Source organism: Myxocyprinus asiaticus, chromosome 20, assembly GCF_019703515.2.
Source record: "Myxocyprinus asiaticus isolate MX2 ecotype Aquarium Trade chromosome 20, UBuf_Myxa_2, whole genome shotgun sequence".
NCBI lineage: Eukaryota > Metazoa > Chordata > Actinopteri > Cypriniformes > Catostomidae > Myxocyprinus > Myxocyprinus asiaticus.
Genome location: NC_059363.1, coordinates 1,918,878 through 1,937,493, shown reverse-complemented (window position 1 = coordinate 1,937,493; position 18,616 = coordinate 1,918,878). Strand labels below are relative to the sequence as shown.

At 36.3% G+C, this 18,616-nt stretch overlaps 2 protein-coding genes across 3 annotated transcripts in view; both read left to right on the top strand.

The window, feature by feature from the left end:
* Positions 1-821: 821 nt before the first annotated feature.
* Positions 822-11,144, top strand: spata7 (spermatogenesis associated 7). Its single transcript, XM_051645901.1, has 11 exons — positions 822-1,107; positions 1,567-1,659; positions 1,788-1,835; positions 1,941-2,056; positions 3,383-3,837; positions 3,940-3,985; positions 6,366-6,436; positions 7,057-7,107; positions 7,381-7,458; positions 7,547-7,604; positions 9,302-11,144. The coding sequence occupies exons 1-11, from the start codon at positions 1,092-1,094 to the stop codon at positions 9,821-9,823; spliced, it is 1,554 nt and encodes a 517-aa protein (XP_051501861.1). The 5' UTR covers positions 822-1,091; the 3' UTR covers positions 9,824-11,144.
* A 1,505-nt stretch (positions 11,145-12,649) lies between these two features.
* The window catches only part of LOC127410689 (tyrosine-protein phosphatase non-receptor type 21-like), a 52,107-nt gene continuing 46,140 nt past the window's right edge, over positions 12,650-18,616 (top strand). For both annotated transcript variants that reach the window (XM_051645855.1, XM_051645854.1), the window contains exons 1-4: positions 12,650-12,835; positions 14,915-15,212; positions 18,243-18,412; positions 18,508-18,605. In XM_051645855.1, coding sequence (XP_051501815.1) covers positions 15,033-15,212; positions 18,243-18,412; positions 18,508-18,605 — 448 coding nt within the window. In that variant the 5' untranslated portion in view covers positions 12,650-12,835; positions 14,915-15,032. The remainder of the gene's footprint in view (positions 12,836-14,914; positions 15,213-18,242; positions 18,413-18,507; positions 18,606-18,616) is intronic.

Below are 18,616 nucleotides of genomic sequence, written 5' to 3'. Positions count from 1 at the left end.
GACTCTCCATAGACATAATGATTTTTATACTGTATGAACTATAGATTCTATCCCCTAACCCTAACCCTACCCCTAAACCTAACCCTCACAAAAAACTTTCTGCATTTTTACATTTTCAATTAAACATCATTTAGTATGATTTTTAAGCGATTTGAATTATGGGGACACTAGAAATGTCCTCATAAACCACATTTATAGCATAATACCCTTGTAATTACCACTTTGTAACCTAAAAAGGTCCTCGTAAACCACTTAAACCTGCCCCCCTACACACACACACACACACACACACACACATTTCTCAACACACACATACAAAACACACTCTGACACACCCACACAATTTTAGCTGCATCATTTATTCAATTGGCCTGCAGTGCTCTATAATACAGAAAACAGGAAACAGGAAAAAAGCATGTATTTGCTCCATAGGCTAAACATGAGAAAAATGGCGCCATCTGGTGGAAAATATGAAAAATATACATTCTGAAGCCAGGGCTCAGGAATGAAATCACAATATCATAGAATTCATGATTTTATGCTTTAATGGCACTGGGATCAAATATTGCAGTTGTAATGGGTTTCAATGGGGACATTTTTGTCCTGAAGGTCCTGAGTGTGACTATTTTGTGTACACAGTGTATTATAGATATATTATAGGAACTGACGTTGAAATTCCAAAATTCCCCCAAAAATACACACCTTTGGCTAAATTTATGCCATTGGCATTAACACAGCCAAAATGATCGAAAAATGTTTTTTTTATAAATGAATAAATGAAAAAGACAAACATGCCCCGAAGGTCGCAAAAGGGTTAATTTGAAGCAGCGTGCGTGATTGCGTTGCAGCGATACGATGACGTCAGACGCAGACATAGCAACCTTCATGGGCCGGTGAAGCTTCGCAGTAGCGAGGACAGATAGCAGGCAGCTAGCAACAAAGCTGTAAAAGATGAAATAATAAAGGCAATATTTATTTATAAAGTATTATTTTAACTAATATACTACCTCACATTCATATAAATGCTCAAAATGACGATTTCCAGTGAAACGCGAGTATACTGAGTATGGGATTCCGGACAGTTTCTCAACATGGATCACAAACCAGGTACATGATATGAGGCAAATAACATGATATTAACCAGACGATAATTAACTTTTTATTCATTATTGTTAAATCATGTACATTACAGTACCATGCAATTACCGTGGTGTTTCCATGATTTTTTGACATTTTTGTAATTACTATTTTAATTAATTAATTATTTATTTATTTTTATGATTTTTGGACATGTATCAGTACCGTCGTTTATTTATGACGTCATTGTATTATTGCAGTAGTACAGCCACAGTAGAGATTACTGTATTATCTCTAAGTGATGGAAATGTTAGTATGTTAATCTAATTTTAGATTTATTTATTAATATAACTATTGTATATTACAATTTAATATATTGTTTATATACAATTATTATTGTTTAGGCCTAAATATGAATGTTATATGTGCATTAATATAAAAATTGCATCTCTTATGATTTGTTAATGGATTTTATGTGCTGTAATACAGGGTACCTCTCTGGCTCATCTGGCAAACTGATGAATCAATACATGATTAAAGACCATATGGTGTCACATTACAGAAAGCTTTATTCAGCCAAAGGTAATTCCCAAAAGTAATATGACAGTTTCTTTAATTTCTATGTATCACACAGGAAATGGGTTTGCTTTCATTCTACATGTTCTTTATCTGTCTATTTTTTATAAATGTAATGGCTTGATTTCTTCCAGCTGCTGTTGACTGCTCGGTACCTAAAAGTATGCATAGTAACGTCAAATGTGAGTGAATATACCATAGTACAAGTCCACCTCATGTGCATATGTTTTGCAATTTAAGACGTACTCAATTCAGATTTATCTCTATGATTTTTCCTTTCTTTGTAGATGTTGATCAAAAGCGTCGCGAGCATTCAAGGAAAGACACGAGGAGTCAAACGGGAAGATCTGATTCACAGAGGAACTCCAGGATCAACTCAAGGGCCTCCTGTTCTTCTATGAATGTGAGATCTAAGGCCATGTCCACACTAATACATTTGATTTTGCTGAGTTTACACCTCTCATCCGCACTGGAACAATGTCATCCTCTACCGAAAACAGACTTTCAAAACTGTTTTGTTTTTTTAGGAAAATGTCAGAGAATGAATCTGGATAAAAATCTAAATAATAAAAAATATACAGGAATATTCTGGGTTCAATACAAGTTTAGCTCAATCGACAGCATTTGTGGAATAATGGCAATTACCACAAAAAAAGTCTTTCGAACCCTCCTTTTCTTTAAAAAAAAAAAAAAAAAAAAAGAGGAAAAAAATCGTTTTACAGCAAGGCACTTACGATACAAGACAATGGGGCCAATTTTTGCAAGGTTTAAAGGCAGAAATGTGAAGATTATAATTTTATAAAAGCACTTACATTAATTCTTCTGTCAAAACTAGTGTATTTTATGAGCTGTAAAGTTGTTTTGGCATTACATCGCCATGGTAAGGAAGTTTTAAAATTGGTTATAACTTCACACAGAAGCGATTTTATCACACTAAAATCATGTTAACACACATATTGTTTACGTCTTGTGGCTATACTTAACTTCACTGAAACTGAGTATTTTAACATTTATGGATTGGCCCCAATGACTTCCATTGTAAGTGCCTCGATTTTTTTTTCTCCACAGTTTGGAATGGCCAATTCCCAATGCGCTCTAAGTCCTCGTGGTGGCATAGTGACTCGCCTCAATCCGGGCGGCGGAGGACGAAACTCAGTTGCCTCCGCGTCTGAGACCGTCAATCCGCGCATCTTATCACGTGGCTTATTGAGCGCGTTACCGTGGAGACATAGCGCGTGGGAGGCTTCACGCTATTCTCCGCAGCATCCACGCACAACTCACCACGCGCCCCACCGAGAGCGAGAACCACATTATAGCGACCACGAGGAGGTTACCCCATGTGACTACCCACCCTAGCAACCGGGCCAATTTGGTTGCTTAGGAGACCTGGCTGGAGTCACTCAGCATGCCCTGGATTCAAACTTGTGACTCCAGGTGTAACATTATGCCTCAAATGCTGTCGATTGAGCTTAACTTGTATTGAACCCGGCATATTACTTTAAATTTGAGTCCTGAATATTTTTAAAATGAAATAATCGTTTTATAAAAGCAAGAAGGCACTTGAGGCTGTGATATTTTGTGAATACCACATCCTTTAGTTGTGACTATATTCACAATATTACATGGCCTCTTGTACAATATTGCTTAAGTAAATTAAATGATGCTGTTCAAAACTTGATTGTGTTCAGAACTGAAGTTCATTCCTTCTTTATAACCATTTTATTTCCAGAGTAGACCGTCCGTTCAAGGAGATGACAGTGGCTATCATTACCTGAACCAATCAATGATGTCATCACCCAGAATCAGCACCTCGTTCCATTCCAAACAAATCGTGTATCCACCCCAGACAGTTAGTACATCTGCAAATCATCCTCGATCTGCCTCAGAGTTGAGTTTCAGAAGCCCAAACCCTCAATGGCATCATACAGGACACTCTTGTGCAACATCTACCGGTCAGAGAAGATACAAAAGCTTCCAGGATCCCACACAGAAGACCTACAGCGGAGACGTGCTGCTGAAACACGCTCATCACTTCACTCAGGAGAAACCATTCACACCGAGAACTCTCAAATCAGACCATAAGTCCACACTGTTACAGTATCGCTATTACACTCCCCCGAAGAGGAAAAGTGAAGAGAAGAATTCATCGTCCAGGATTGTACGACAGGAGACGTACCATGGGAGGTATAGCCACATTACAGCTGTTTTAGGATGTAAAAGTTGTTGATATATGGATATTTTGGGGCATCTGATGGTATAACGATGCAATTATTGTGTTGTCCGTAGCACACTGTCCAAGCGAGGCTTTTCACCACAGCTCGACTCACCACAGGCAAGTTTATTAGACGGGCTAATAATACAATGTACTCTACCAGTCAAATATTTGGACATACTTAACTGAATTTATGTTTTTCATGATCTTATGATGAAGCTTATACTTAAATGCTTGGAAGTACTTTTTTTCTTAGACAAATATAAATTGTGCATACAGAGCAATTTATCCAAGAGAGCTTTCATTTGAATACAATTGTTTTGACACTACATAATTCCCATATTTCTATTTATGTTATTTCAAAGGTTTGATGACTACTACTATTTTATAATGTGAAAATTAGGAGTAATAAATAATTAATAGGTGTGTCTAAACTTTTGATGGTATTATAAATGTAAGGGACAATGTACAGTCAGCCGGTTGTTAATGCAAAATAAACCTGTTCGCAAATACATTTTTATTTGTATAGCGCTTTTCACAACACACATCGTTTCAAAGCAGCTTTACAGAAAATCTTGCATTAACAGAAAATGAAGCTGTAATATAATTAAGACCCCGACGCAAAGCGGAAGACTCTTGTATCATTTATATGCTTCCTCTGGGGCAAATTATTAGGAATTATGGCTTTGGGTACCACTTTTATGCTGATGATACTCAGATCTATATCAGCTCTAAGTCTGATATTAATGTTACCTCTAAAAACATTTTCTGAGTGTGTGCAGGAAATAAAAATGTGGATGCACCATAATTGTTTTAAATTGAATTGTTCAAAGAAAGAGGTTCTTCTCATTGGCACACCAGCAGCTATTCACAAAGGTAGCAATTTCAGTTTGATTATGGATGATAGTATTGTAGTTCCATCTACTCATGCTCGTAACCTTGGTGTAATTTTTGATGCTCATTTGACATTAGATTCACACATTAAGTGTATCAGAAAATCTGTATTCCATCACCTTAGAAACATTGCTAGAATTAGGCCTTTCCTTACATTGCCTGATGCTGAAAGGTTTATTTGTTACGCATTTGTTACTTCCAGGATTGATTATTGTAACGCACTATTTGTTGGTCTACCTGCTAAATCTATCAAACGGTTACAGTATATTCAGAATTCAGCAGCACGTGTTCTCACTTCTACTCCATCACATCAGCACATCACAGGCGTGCTTTATAGTTTGCATTGGCTTCTTGTTCAGTCGCGTATTGATTTTAAATCTCTCACGCTAACTTACAACGCTGTGCATGGAACGGCCCCTTCTTATATCTGTGACTTAGTTACCCTTTACATGCCCTCTCGTTCTCTTCGTTCTGCTGATTCTTTTACTCTTCAGCAGCCTCTTTGTAGACTAAAATCTATGGGTGAGAGAGCTTTTTCAGTTGCTGGACCTAGATTATGGAATGCACTTCCTCTTGCTGTTAGAGATGCTTCCACATTAGACAGTTTTAAGAAGTTGTTATAAACCCATCTTTTTAAAATTGCTTATATAGATTGAGATCACTAGTATTTTATTGTATTGATTAGTTCTTTTGTATTGTTTAGAATGATTTATTGTTTTGTACTGTATTACAGAACTTTTGTATTTTATTTGTCTTATTTGCATCTGTTTGTAGCGCTTTGGGTACTAGAAAAGCGCATTATAAATCAAATGTATTATTATTATTATTATTATTATCACCCTGAAGGGGTTTATTTTGCGATAACATCCGGCTGACTGTACATTATCCCACTTATTACATGGCCATTAACCAAATAAATAAATACAAGGGCATTTTGCATTGAAATTATTTCATTAAGTGACAAGACAGTAAATCACCGAACAGCTGAAATCAACCTCCGGACTTCTGTTGGTGTTTATTTTGAAATTAATGACTGTCTGACTCCTCATTATCCAGCTTATTACAAGACTACTTGCCAAATAAATAAATAAATGCACATGAAACATTGATTTGAGTTTAAATTATTTTATTAGCTTAATTGTAGAGATCGCACAGTGATCTACGAAGCAGGAAAGATCATTTTAAAAACTCGGATGAGTGGTCTGATATGTGAATGTGCGGTTGTTATACAAAAATATCAGACCACTAGATGGCGCCAGCGACCAATCAGAATCGGAGTAGGAGTGGTGGTGGCGGCGTAAGCACAGAACTAGTAAGCATAAGGTTGCTGGTTTGATCCCCACAGCCACCACCATTGTGTCCTTGAGCAAGGCACTTAACTCCAGGTTGCTCCAGGGGAATTGTCCCTGTAATAAGTGCACTGTAAGTCACTTTGGATAAAAGCGTCTGCCAAATGCATAAATGTAAATGTAAATGAATTGAGTATTCCAGAGCGTTGTGTAATATATATATATATATATATATACACACATACATAATTATATATACTGTAAGCATGCAGATCTCTTGTTAAATCTTTGTCTTTTTTTTTGTTTTGTTTTTACAGCCTTTTAGTCTTGATCACGAGTGGTCGGATGAAGAATCAGATTCATTTAGACATCACAGCAGGATAAACAGGTTTAGAGAACACTTTATTCTCTCATCCTCCAGGTAAAGAGCTTAAACCCTGTCTACACCGGACACGAGCATCGCATCACGTCCCGTCACGTCAAAAGCAAATAGATGCCGTTATTATCAATGATGCGACTCCAGCCACTTTATTGTCCCGTCCGTCTTAAATAAAAGGATTTTACTTACCAAATATGATACGTATGAATCTTTTTGCCAAGATTTATATTCGTTATAAATTTAAATATCTTCAGACTGTTAAATTAAAGCCAGCTCAATACATTTCTGCTCTCTGGTCTTCAAATTTTTTACAATCTTTTGTTTCTAACCTCATATATACACAGTTTTAGCAACAATAATGTTAGAATGGCTATTAAATAATAAGTATAATAATAAATGTGGATTTCCATTGAAAATAAAGTAGAATACTGGTTATTCACACATTTAACCATCGCTGAAGTCTACTCGAGCTCACAGCTGATTGGTGATTGATCATTTTGAATGTTCACTTCGATGCATCCAGTGCAGTCAGGGTGTTTGACTTCTACAATACTTTGTACAGTATGTTGCAAAGATTGTCACTTTTTTGGCTTAATTTACAAAACAGTACACTGTGGCTTTTGTTTCAGGGTTTCACCAGAGGGCATGAGGTCGCCCATAATGAGAAAAGTAACAGCAGAGTGAGTGTTCTGTCATTTTATTCTGTGTATTAATGATAAAGGGCAGGGTGATATCAAACTCTACAGTAATTTAAAAAATACATAGTAACATGGCACTTAGATTGCAAATGTTTTCCTAATGTTGCTACAGTAACTATAGAGAGAATCATAGAGATGATAATGAGCTATAGATTGAAAAATTTCACGTATAACAACCATTTGTAATTTGGCTCTGTTAGATTTCTGTTCATGTGTCATTCAGTGGTATCTCTCTGACCTTGTTCTTGTTACTAGGGAAGAAGAATTGATGTACCTGGAGTTTATTGCAGATGTGACCAATGAGATCTTGGCACAGAGCCTCTACTCTGACAGGTTTGTGAGTTTCCTTACATTGAGTTACAGTATATGCTGTGTTCATATTAAATATGTTTTAAGTCAAGTTAAGTGTTTCTTCTTACAGGGTTCTGAAGCGGGTATTTGAACGTCACATTCACATGAACAGACATCGATTGGATGAGGTGAGGATTTGGGATTTATAAAATACAATGTCATCAAAAAATCTACATGAGAAATACTGTATGTATATAATGAGAGTGCCAAGCTTTCTCATTTAATTTCTACTGTTTTATTTCATTCAAATCAATAAATTAAAATGTAGTTTGATTCACAAGCGTGCAAGTGATAGATTGAAAGAATGAAAGAAAGACAGACAGATAGACAGACAGACAGACACAGACGGATGGGCAGACGGATAGATAGAATGGAATGACTGATGGATGGATGGACGGATGGATGGATGGACAGATAGATTGGATGGATGGATGGATGGACAGATGGATGGATGGATGGATGGATGAATGGATGGACAGATATATTGGATGGATGGATGGATGGATGAATGAACAGATAGATTGGATGGATGAATGGTGGATGGATAGATGGATTAATGGAAGGATGGATGGATGAATGGATGGACAGATAGATTGGATGGATGGATGGATGAACAGATAGATTGGATGGATGGATGGTGGATGGATAGATGGATGGACAGACTTATAGATTGGATGGATTAATGGAAGGATGAATGGATGAATGGATGGACAGATATATTGGATGGATGGATGGATGGATGGATGAATGAACAGATAGATTGGATGGATGGATGGATGAACAGATAGATTGGATGGATGGATGAACAGATAGATAGGATGGATAGATGGACAGATAGATTGGATGGGTGGATGGATGGATGGATGGATGAACAGATAGATTGGATGGATGGATGGTGGATGGATAGATGGATGGACAGATTTATAGATTGGATGGATTAATGGAAGGATGGATGGATGAATGGATGAATGGATGGACAGATATATTGGATGGATGGATGGACAGATGGATGGACAGACTTATAGATTGGATGGATTAATGGATGGACAGATAAATTGGACGGATGGAAGGATGGATGGATGGATGAATGGATGGATAGGCGGATGGACAAATGGATGGATGAACATATAGATTGTATGGATGAATGGATGGATAGGCGGATGGACAAATGGATGGATGAACATATAGATTGTATGGATGAATGGATGGACAGATATATTGGATGATGGATGGATGGATGAACAGATAGATTGGATGGATGGATGAACAGATAGATTGGATGGATGGATGGTGGATGGATAGATGGATAGATGGATGGACAGACTTATAGATTGGATGGATTAATGGATGGATAGATAAATTGGATGGATGGAAGGATGGATGGTTGAATGGATGGATAGGCAGATGGACAAATGGATGGATGAACATATAGATTGTATGGATGAAAGGATGGACAGATATATTGGATGATGGATGGATGGATGAACAGATAGATTGGATGGATGGATGAACAGATAGATTGGATGGATGAATGAACAGATAGATTGGATGGATGGATGGTGGATGGATAGATGGACAGATGGATGGACGGACTTATAGATTGGATGGATTAATGGATGGACAGATAAACTGCATGGATGGATGGATGGATGGGTGGATGGATGGATAGGTGTTAAGGAACTGTTTGTCGCTTGGAATATTTGAAATGAAATAAAAACTGATCTTATTTGTTCTCTAGTAGAATCATCAAACCCACACTCATGTGTTTTGTAGCACCACTTCCTTCCGTTGACTCAGTTGTCAGTGTTTCCAATATTTCCAATAGAATAAAATGCGTCACCTTCTGGACAACCTGCAGAATGACCTGCAGAGTCCCTCTGCAGCCTCCATCACATCCCTGTGTGCAAAAGAATCTAACAATCCTTCGAAACTTGCGCTAGAGCTGCCATCAGTGACCACAGACGGCCATTTCCTTCTTCATATGGTGTTTGATGAGGTCAAAGTCCAGAGAGATGATGTGACACCTGCTTTAGTGTCCACACCTGTAAACAGCAGCCTGTTGGAAAGCTCCAGTCAAACTGATCTGGAGGAAGATGAAAAGTTGCAGTTAAATGTGGAGTTTAATCATAACACAGGCAGTGAAATCTCTCTGAATGTTAATGAACATCTCACCTGTGCTGAGGAACATCCCAGGAACACTGAAGATGATAATGAACTGTTAGAACAGATTGATGAACTTGGGAAAACTGTGACGGAGTCTTTAAAAGTGTCAGAGACACAGAAGAATCTACAAGACGTGTTTGAAGAGGAGCAGACGAGAGGCGACATCAGCGATGATGAGTTTTAATTCACTTTGTTTAAAGTTCAGTGAAACTTTTGCATAAACACAATGATATACATGTGTAGTATTACAGTGAAGTTTCCATATGAGACTAAATTATTTTTCTAAATTTTGCTGCTCCTAATTTGGGCGTTTAATTGTTATCAGGTTAAGACCAAACACCATTTATTTTAGGAGGTCAGACAAATTGTCATGTGATTTTTTTTTTAAACATACAAATGCAGTTTATGTTTTTGACTTAGTACTTTACTTACTATTTTAGTGTTTAGTTTTAGTTTGTTTAACATTTAACATGAACAGTTGCAGTATACACGGAGTGATATAAAACAAGACGCAGTTCATTTTATTTAGAAAACGGAAGAAAGCTGTCTTTACAGTTGTGTAAGTCGACTTTTTTATTATTAGCATTTGTTGTTACGTTGAGGTTTAAGCAGTAATATTTCCTTTTACACCTGCAGATTTAATCATCCACTGAGTGTACTTACATATGAAAGAAACTTACTTTAAATGTGTAATGCTGTGTATGTTTCTTTTCTTTTTCTTTTTCAATTTAAGGGCAACTGTAAATGTAATAATAAACGCCCAAATTAGAAGCTCTTTCAAAACCACAAATGTGGCTCTAACTGAGAGGTCAAGTCATATAATATATATATATATATATATATATATATATATATATATATATATATATATATATTTAGCACAATAATATACACTGCAGTATTCATACACTCAAAAAACGTGTAAATTTTTAAATGTGTAAATTTTGAGATTTACACATTTAAATTGCATAACAAAATTCCATCAAATTAAATTGAGTAATCTTTAACAAAATACAGTAGAAAAAAGTAATATTTTAAGTTTTATTAATTTAATTTAGTTAAAATTACACAACTCAATTTGATCTAATTTTGTTAAGAAATTGAAATGCGTAGCCTAAATCTTAAAAAAATATATTTTTATTTTTTAGTGTAGTATAATAGTGATATAGACAGTGGATTTTATTAAAAAAATAAAATCTATTTTTTTTAAAGCTTTTTTTAAGTGCAGCTATAAGTGTCTTACACACAGTTGTTTACACTGACATGTTCATGCTGAGCTTTTGTAGTTACTCTGAAATATTCAATATGATTATGTTCTGTTCACAAAACTGTTCATTCCTGTCACACCTGCTGATTTAATCATCCATTGAGTGTTTGTCTTTAATAACTACTGAGAAATGAAAGAAACTTTACTTTTAAGAGAGTTATGTTTATATATATTTGTAAATGACTTGACAACTGTATTTTTATTTAATAATATTGAATATAGATTATAGAAATGCTACAGCAAACACATTTGGTGATGTTTTATTTCCTTTATTGTTTTATGTCCTTTGGAATATTCCAGCTCAATACAAGTTAAATTCAATCAACAGCATTTGTGGCATAATATTGATTACCATAAACATTCATTTAGACTCGTCCCTCATTTTCTTTAAAACAAAGCAATAATTGTTTAAAACAAAAATTGAGGTTACAGTGACGCACTTACAATGGAAGTCAATGGGGTCAATAATCTGTAAACATTAAAATACTCACTGTTTCAAAAGTATAGACACAAGACATAAACAATATGTGTGTTAACATTTTATCACATTTACTGTGATAAAATCACTTACTAACCACATCTGTGTGAAGTTATAGACAATTTTAAAACTTCCTTGCATGACGATGTAACCCTGTAAACCCTAAAATGACGATTTAAACAACTTTACATCTTAATAAATACACAAGTGTTTTTATCAAATTATAAGATTCACATTTCTGCCTTTGGCCCCATTGACTTCCATTGTAAGTGCCTCACTGTAACCTCCATTTTTGATTTTTTTTTTTTTTAAAGAAAAGGAGAGACGAGTTGAGATAATTTTTTTTTTTTTTTTTTTTTTGTGGTAATCAACATTATGCCACAAATGTTGTGTAACTTCATTTAAAAACTCCCAAACAAGTTTTATATTAATGCAAAAATATTTCAAAATATTATTAACAGTGTTGGGTAAGTTACTCTAAAAAAAGTAATTAATTACTAACTACTAATTACATCTTCTACAGTGTAATTAGATTACTGTACTAATTACTCTTTCTGAAAAGTAATTGCATTACTTATTACTTTCTAAAACCCTTATCAACCTCGACCAGATGAAAAATACTAGGATAGACATGAAACTGTTCTTTTAATTCTTTCAAATAAATTATATAAAATCTAATAAATGATTCATGAACTGGCCAAAAATTTAAGGGGGCAGCCTGAAATTAGAAAACATATATTTAGACATTAAATCTCGATTTTAAATTCACTAATGTTTTATATAGAATTGCTCTATAGTCTATACAGTATTTAAAGCAATTACATCAGAAGTAACTGTAATTAAATTACTGAAAAATTAAGAGTAATCTCTTACTTTACTTTTTAATGAAAAAGTAATTTAATTACAGTAATTAATTACTTGGTAATGCATTACATCAACACTGATTATTACATGATAGAGACTCACAAATCATCATAGTAAGCACCCAGTTTTACTGCGGTAATGTGCAGATCTGACGTCACAGCTGCTCTCATTCCAGACATTCCATACCGCTGACGTCATGCGCTCACGAACGCGCAGCAGAATTGTTTATTTCGTTCATTTAGTTTCGATCTGAATTCAAACATAATCATGTTTTGCTTCTTTAAAAAACAAACACACTTTCATTTACTCTCCTCTCTGGTTTAAAAAAGCAGATCTCGTGACTCGATGAAACGGAAAATAGACCCGCGCATGGATATGATTAAAACGGACGGATCCCCTTTCCTTTGGTATTCCGAGCGGAAGTGACGCAGCAGCTGGAGTGCGACCAGAGAAACCTCAAACATGCGTCAATCCCGAAAAAACAAACTTAACCAAATATCGGATTATAATCATCATAAACCATAACTTCTGCTTCAGAATCACCAGTGCTGTAGATTAAATGCGCAATACATCGAAGAACCCAGCAGGTGAGCAAAAAATGACACTTTTTCGTAGTTTTTCCTCAGAAGTGTTAGCAATGTTAGCCAGCGCGCGCTCTTAAAATGTTATTTATCATCAAAAATCACTTCAGTCTCTTTAAATGTACTTTTATTTCTACACTGAATTGTGTATTTAACGAGTTCAGCATCTTATGTAATCATAAATATCGCGTGTGCGGTTTTTGTGGGCGTTTGTGGTCACTTGTTGCTCCGGAAGTCACTTTTAGTGTTTGTTTATGTTTTGTAAAACATGATTTGGTAAAATGAAGCATATTTAAGAGTTTTGATTTACTTTAACATGCTTTAGCCTGCTTCGAGTCGCACTTCTAAACAATCTGTGCTCTCGTTTTGATTTGCATTAAGTGCTTTACGTTTAGTTTACGTACTCTTAGTTTTTTATTTTATTAAAATAGTAATAATACTATGCCATATAACCCATCAACAGAGTACAGAAATCAAATGTGCATTAGTATGCATTGCATTATAATCTATACTGCAAATATACTGTGTTTGATTAATTTATCGTGTATAAACTGGTGTAAGAGTGCCTAATATTAGTAGTTCAGTGTGTTTACTCGGAGTACGCCGCTGTTTTTAATTACACTGAATAATTTTAATGTTTTATTATTATTATTATTATTGAGAACACATTAAGATATCACTATTTAACAGATAATCAGTTAAGGTAGGCTGATCTGACAGCTGGTGCATGGATGTAAATTTTACTGTTCATGTTTAGTATAATTAATCTGCTGTTTTTGTTTTATGAGTGATTGATGCAAAATAATATTAATTGTACTTTTGATCTGTTTTAATGGATTTTGAGACGAGCAAACTGATTGCTGTCTGACGGCTTGTGTGTGTGTCATGTTGTGTTAACTTAAACTCTGGGGCATTTTTAGGCTGCCACCTGCAATTTTTCACACTCAAATTTAAAAGCTCACCATTCACACACACTGTGAAGTAATTGCAAAAAGTCTAATTTTATTCCACTAGGTGGCAGAAAGCTCTAGAAAATGTTTTTTTTTTTTTTTTTTTTTTCTCCAGCACATTCCATGACAATATACAGACCTGAAATGTAGGTGGCGCTCTAACGCATTTTAACCCTCACAGATGTGCTCGTCCATAGACATTCAGTCTAATTTTCAGTTCAAGCACCATCCTCATTGTTTCATTAAATATCTCGGCCTCTGAGTGGACTAGAAGCTCAATCTAGCAGTCATTCAAAAGCTGCGATCATCCCCTTTGCGATGATATAAAATGTTTTATCATCAGTAGTCGAAAACATATTTTTCTGATGATTTGTTTAGCATGCTTTTTCTTCTGGATGGCGTATTTTGTTCTGGACAGCCAAGATATAACATTAGATTATTCACACAGTCAAGCTCACAGACACGTAAAGAATGGCTAATTTTTTTAGAGAACTTCCTAAGGTAAAAACAGCTGGTGATTTAGGTATTTGGGGCTTACAGCAGCAGTTATCAGAGCCTAAAATGAGACGTTTGTATTTGATTTGTCTTACAGAAATCATCACTTTGTGATTCTTTTGAAAATCTTTTGAACTGTGGTATTAGGGCAACATAATTTAGTGTAAAGTCACATTCCTGATAGTGAGCGCTTTGATTTGATACATGACTTGTCCATTTATGTGCTATGTGAAGGACTTTTAATTTTATATAAATATTTCTACCCCATTACCTCTGGGGGGGGGGGCAAATTTTCAATGAGATTTTTTTTGAGGCCGTATTTTGTTAAAGTAACAAATGCAGAGCTGATGGTTATCTCTGAAAAGTTCAGATTCTAGGCTTTTCAGTGATACCTCACATGACTTATGTATACAGAGACTTTAACATTTTAAGCTTAAACTTTTCGTGATATAGCACCCCCCCCCGGGACCTGTCGGCAGGTCCATAGAGTTTAAGGGGTTAAAGAAATGCACAACATTATTTCCATTAAGTGTTTAAAACGGCTTGTAATTTTATCAGAAAGAGAAGATAAGATAGTGGCTTGTTTGTGTGTGTTATTTTCATTTCTAATCCATTTTGCTTCTAATTTGTCTTCATCCAGGGGCACATGTGTTTGTGTGGTGGAGCCCTGTATAATCCTGCACCTCTCGATGGATTAAATATAAAGAAAAGCTGAATCAAATCATTCTACTCAAGGAAGGTCGAGGCACCGGTCAAACATGCCCCTTCCGTTCGGATTAAAACTCAAGAGAACCAGAAGATACACAGTCTCCAACAAGAGCTGCTTGGTGACCCGCATACAGCTGCTGAATGGTGAATATGTGGAGTTTACACTGTCGGTGGAGAGTACGGGCCAGGAATGCTTGGAAGCAGTTGCTCAGAGACTCGAGTTACGAGAGGTAGGCCGGCCGGCCGTTGTTTTCCACTCTTCAGACATAAACGTGCACTAATCTGTTAGAAATCACCTTAACTCACCATGGGCGTGTGTTTATTTTAGCTCCGTCTGGACTCTCCGCTATTCTAGGACTGCCACCAAAATGCTGTCAAACACCATAAATGTATGTGTGCCAAGAATCTAGCCTGGAGCCCTGGACTGTGTGCAGTTCATTTGAATGCAGCCAGTTGCTCAAGTCTGAGGATTTTCCGCCCCAAATCAGAGTTTCTCACCATTAGGATCTAGTTATCATTCCTCAGCCTCAAACCTCAAAGGTTCATAGAGTTCAAACATCTCCGAATCGCAATCTCTAGACCAAACACATTGTGCGACAGGAGTATAAAGCAGCTGGAGCGTTTTCTTTTTGTCAACTCTGACTTGAAAATGTGACCAAATTTACAGTGGTTTTCAGAAAACTGTGTGTAGGAAAGCTCACTAATGTCTGATTTAATTAGCAGGGACAAATAGTGTGCTTTTAGGAATAATGCATTTCTGATTTCAAATTTGAAATGATTATGCTTCATTTATACAGTATGTAGGGGTGGCTGAAAATACCGATTTTCTGATGCATCGCAATCTTCATCTCTAGATCGATATTTTACTCTATGCGAAACCCTCCACTACAATGCGAGGAAATCACTCGCATTTGCAACCAAATTTTGCGCTATGCGGCTAAAATGTATATATTTGGCAACTGGCGGGTAAATGTTCAGATTTCACTCACCAGTGATTGATTAGTTTAGTGGTGGAGGATTCAGCCATGAGACACTTTGGCTGCATGTTGAGAGTAAAAGTTGTTCCGTGTAATGTGTCCAAAGACGAGATTCACACAACCCATTTGTCATTAAATAATGTCTCTCTATTTTTATATTTTTTTATCCCCTTTTCTCACAGTTTGGAATGCCCAATTCCCACTACTTAGTAGGTCCTTGTGGTGGCGCGGTTACTCACCACAATCCGGGTGGCAGAGGACAAGTCTCAGTTGCCGCCGCTTCTGAGACCGTCAGTCTGCGCATCTTATCACGTGACTCCTTGTGCATGACACCGCGGAGACTCACAGCATGTGGAGGCTCATGCTACTCTCCACGATCCACACACAACTTACCACACGCCCCATTGAGAGCGAGAACCACTAATCATGACCACGAGGAGGTTACCCCATGTGACTCTACCCTCCCTAGCAACCGGGCCAATTTGGTTGCTTAGGAGACCTGGCTGGAGTCACTCAGCACGCCCTGGATTCGAACTCGCGACTCCAGGGGTGATAGTCAGCGTCAATACTCGCTGAGATACCCAGGCCCCAAATAATGTCTTTTTAATATCCTTTCTGTTCTTTACAGTTAGTTGTTGAATAAAAACAACAAAAAATAAACATTTAATTCTAATCATGCCTAACACATATGAGATAAAGCCATTCGAGTCTCTCTCTTAACATGCACTCATTTACAGACGCTCTTTACAGAAATGCTGGTTTTCTTAAAGAGACAGTACCAGTTTTAGCACGTGTTCAACAAATCAATGTAAATATTGGAAATGGTGCAAATTATGCAATTAAACAATAAATATGTAGCAAAAAAAAATTATGAAATATGTTTATTGGTTGAGTAAATGGATTTGTTCATTTTTAAAAAGCCAAAATGTGACAAATGATGAAAAATGAATAAAATATAATTACTAAAATTAATATTTTTATAATGTACCTAGTTAGAAGGTCCCCTGTATATTTAACAGCTTTAACTGGAAAATCATTTCTTTCATATGTAAGCAAAAGGGACATTATAACTGAAATAAACCCATATGAATCGATCTCGAATTGAATCAAATCGAGAGCTTGTGAATTGGAATCGGATCGAATTGGAAAATCTGTATCAGTACCCAGCCCTATTTATATGGATATCAAGGTTTTGGTTAAAAGTTAAGGGAAAGAGTGTTTTTTATTTAATGCCGTTACTGGCCAACATTTCTTTGTTTTTCAAGCCTTGAAACTTTTTAACAAAGACAGTCCAGGGGGGGCGTAGGTAGCTCAGCAAGTTCAAATCCAGGGCATGCTGAGTGACTCCAGCCAGGTCTCCTAAGCAACCAATTGGCTCGGTTGCTAGGGTGGGTAGAGTCACATGGGGTAACCTCCTCGTAATCACTATAATTTGGTTCTCGCTCTCGGTGGGGCACGTGGTGAATTGCGCGTGGATGCCACGGAGAATAGCGTGAAGCCTACACATGTGCTACGTCTCCGCGGTAACACTCTCAACAAGCCATGTGATGAGATGCGCGGATTGACGGTCTCAGACGCAGAGGCAACTGAGATTCGTCCTCCGCCACCCGGACTGAGGCGAGTCACTACGCCACCACGAGTACTTAGAGCGCATTGGGAATTCCAAATTAGGGAGAAAAAAGAAACAAGTCAGTCCAGAATCAGTTTGAGGTTTTATTAAAAATAAAAATGTATCTTAATATCTTATATAGGCTTTTAGTAGTTTTAATTGGTTCTTATATTTTAACTTGGGTTTTGCCATTAAAAATAGCCATAGAAGCTGTCATGGCATTAAAAACAAATAAACAAACAAACAAACAAACAAAAGTATTTTATGTTTTTCAGCATTTTTAATCACATTTAATCACATTCTTTAAGTCATGTAGTACAAAAAAAAAAAATACAAAGTTTATTTAGTCTCTCTATTAATATGAGGTAATACAAACTGTCTGCATGTATATTTATAGAAAAAGTAGAAAACTAAAATGTTTAGAATAGTTTTAGATGAAGTTACAAGCATGTCACACTAATTACTTGAAATGCAATGTATTTCCAAGCAGTTTTTTTAATTTACACTGACAATGTTGAGCTTTCTTGGATAATAAAATAAAATGTTGACAATATACAGACAATATAATATGTAGGAAAAGTGGTCTTAAGTTAAACACTCACATGTTCCACGTACTGCTCTGTTGTTTCTCACAAGTGAAAAGAGTGACCAGTGAAATTCTGCTCATTCTCCAGATAACATATTTCAGTGTCTGGTACTACAACAAACAAAACCAGCCAAGATGGATTGATTTGGAGAAGCCGCTGAAGAAACAGCTCGACAAGTATGGACTGGAGCCGACCGTTTACTTTGGAGTGGTGTTCTATGTGTCGTCTGTTACCCAGTTACAACAAGAGATAACCAGGTGAATGACAAAAAACATGTCGGAAATGATCGCATCTGTTGTGTGCTAAAGGTGCTTGTTTGAATTCACTTATTTATTTAATGTTTTTCAAACAGATATCAGTATTATCTCCAGCTGAAGAAAGATGTTCTGGAGGGGAAGATTCCTTGCTCAATTGAACAGGCCATCCATCTGGCCAGTTTGGCGGTGCAGGGTATTTTGACA

Coding starts and splice junctions, on each gene's coding strand:
- spata7 (XM_051645901.1), top strand. Junction 3,986..6,365: donor CACAGCTCGACTCACCACAG/GCAAGTTTATTA, acceptor TTGTTTTTACAG/CCTTTTAGTCTTGATCACGA. Junction 7,108..7,380: donor ATGAGAAAAGTAACAGCAGA/GTGAGTGTTCTG, acceptor TCTTGTTACTAG/GGAAGAAGAATTGATGTACC.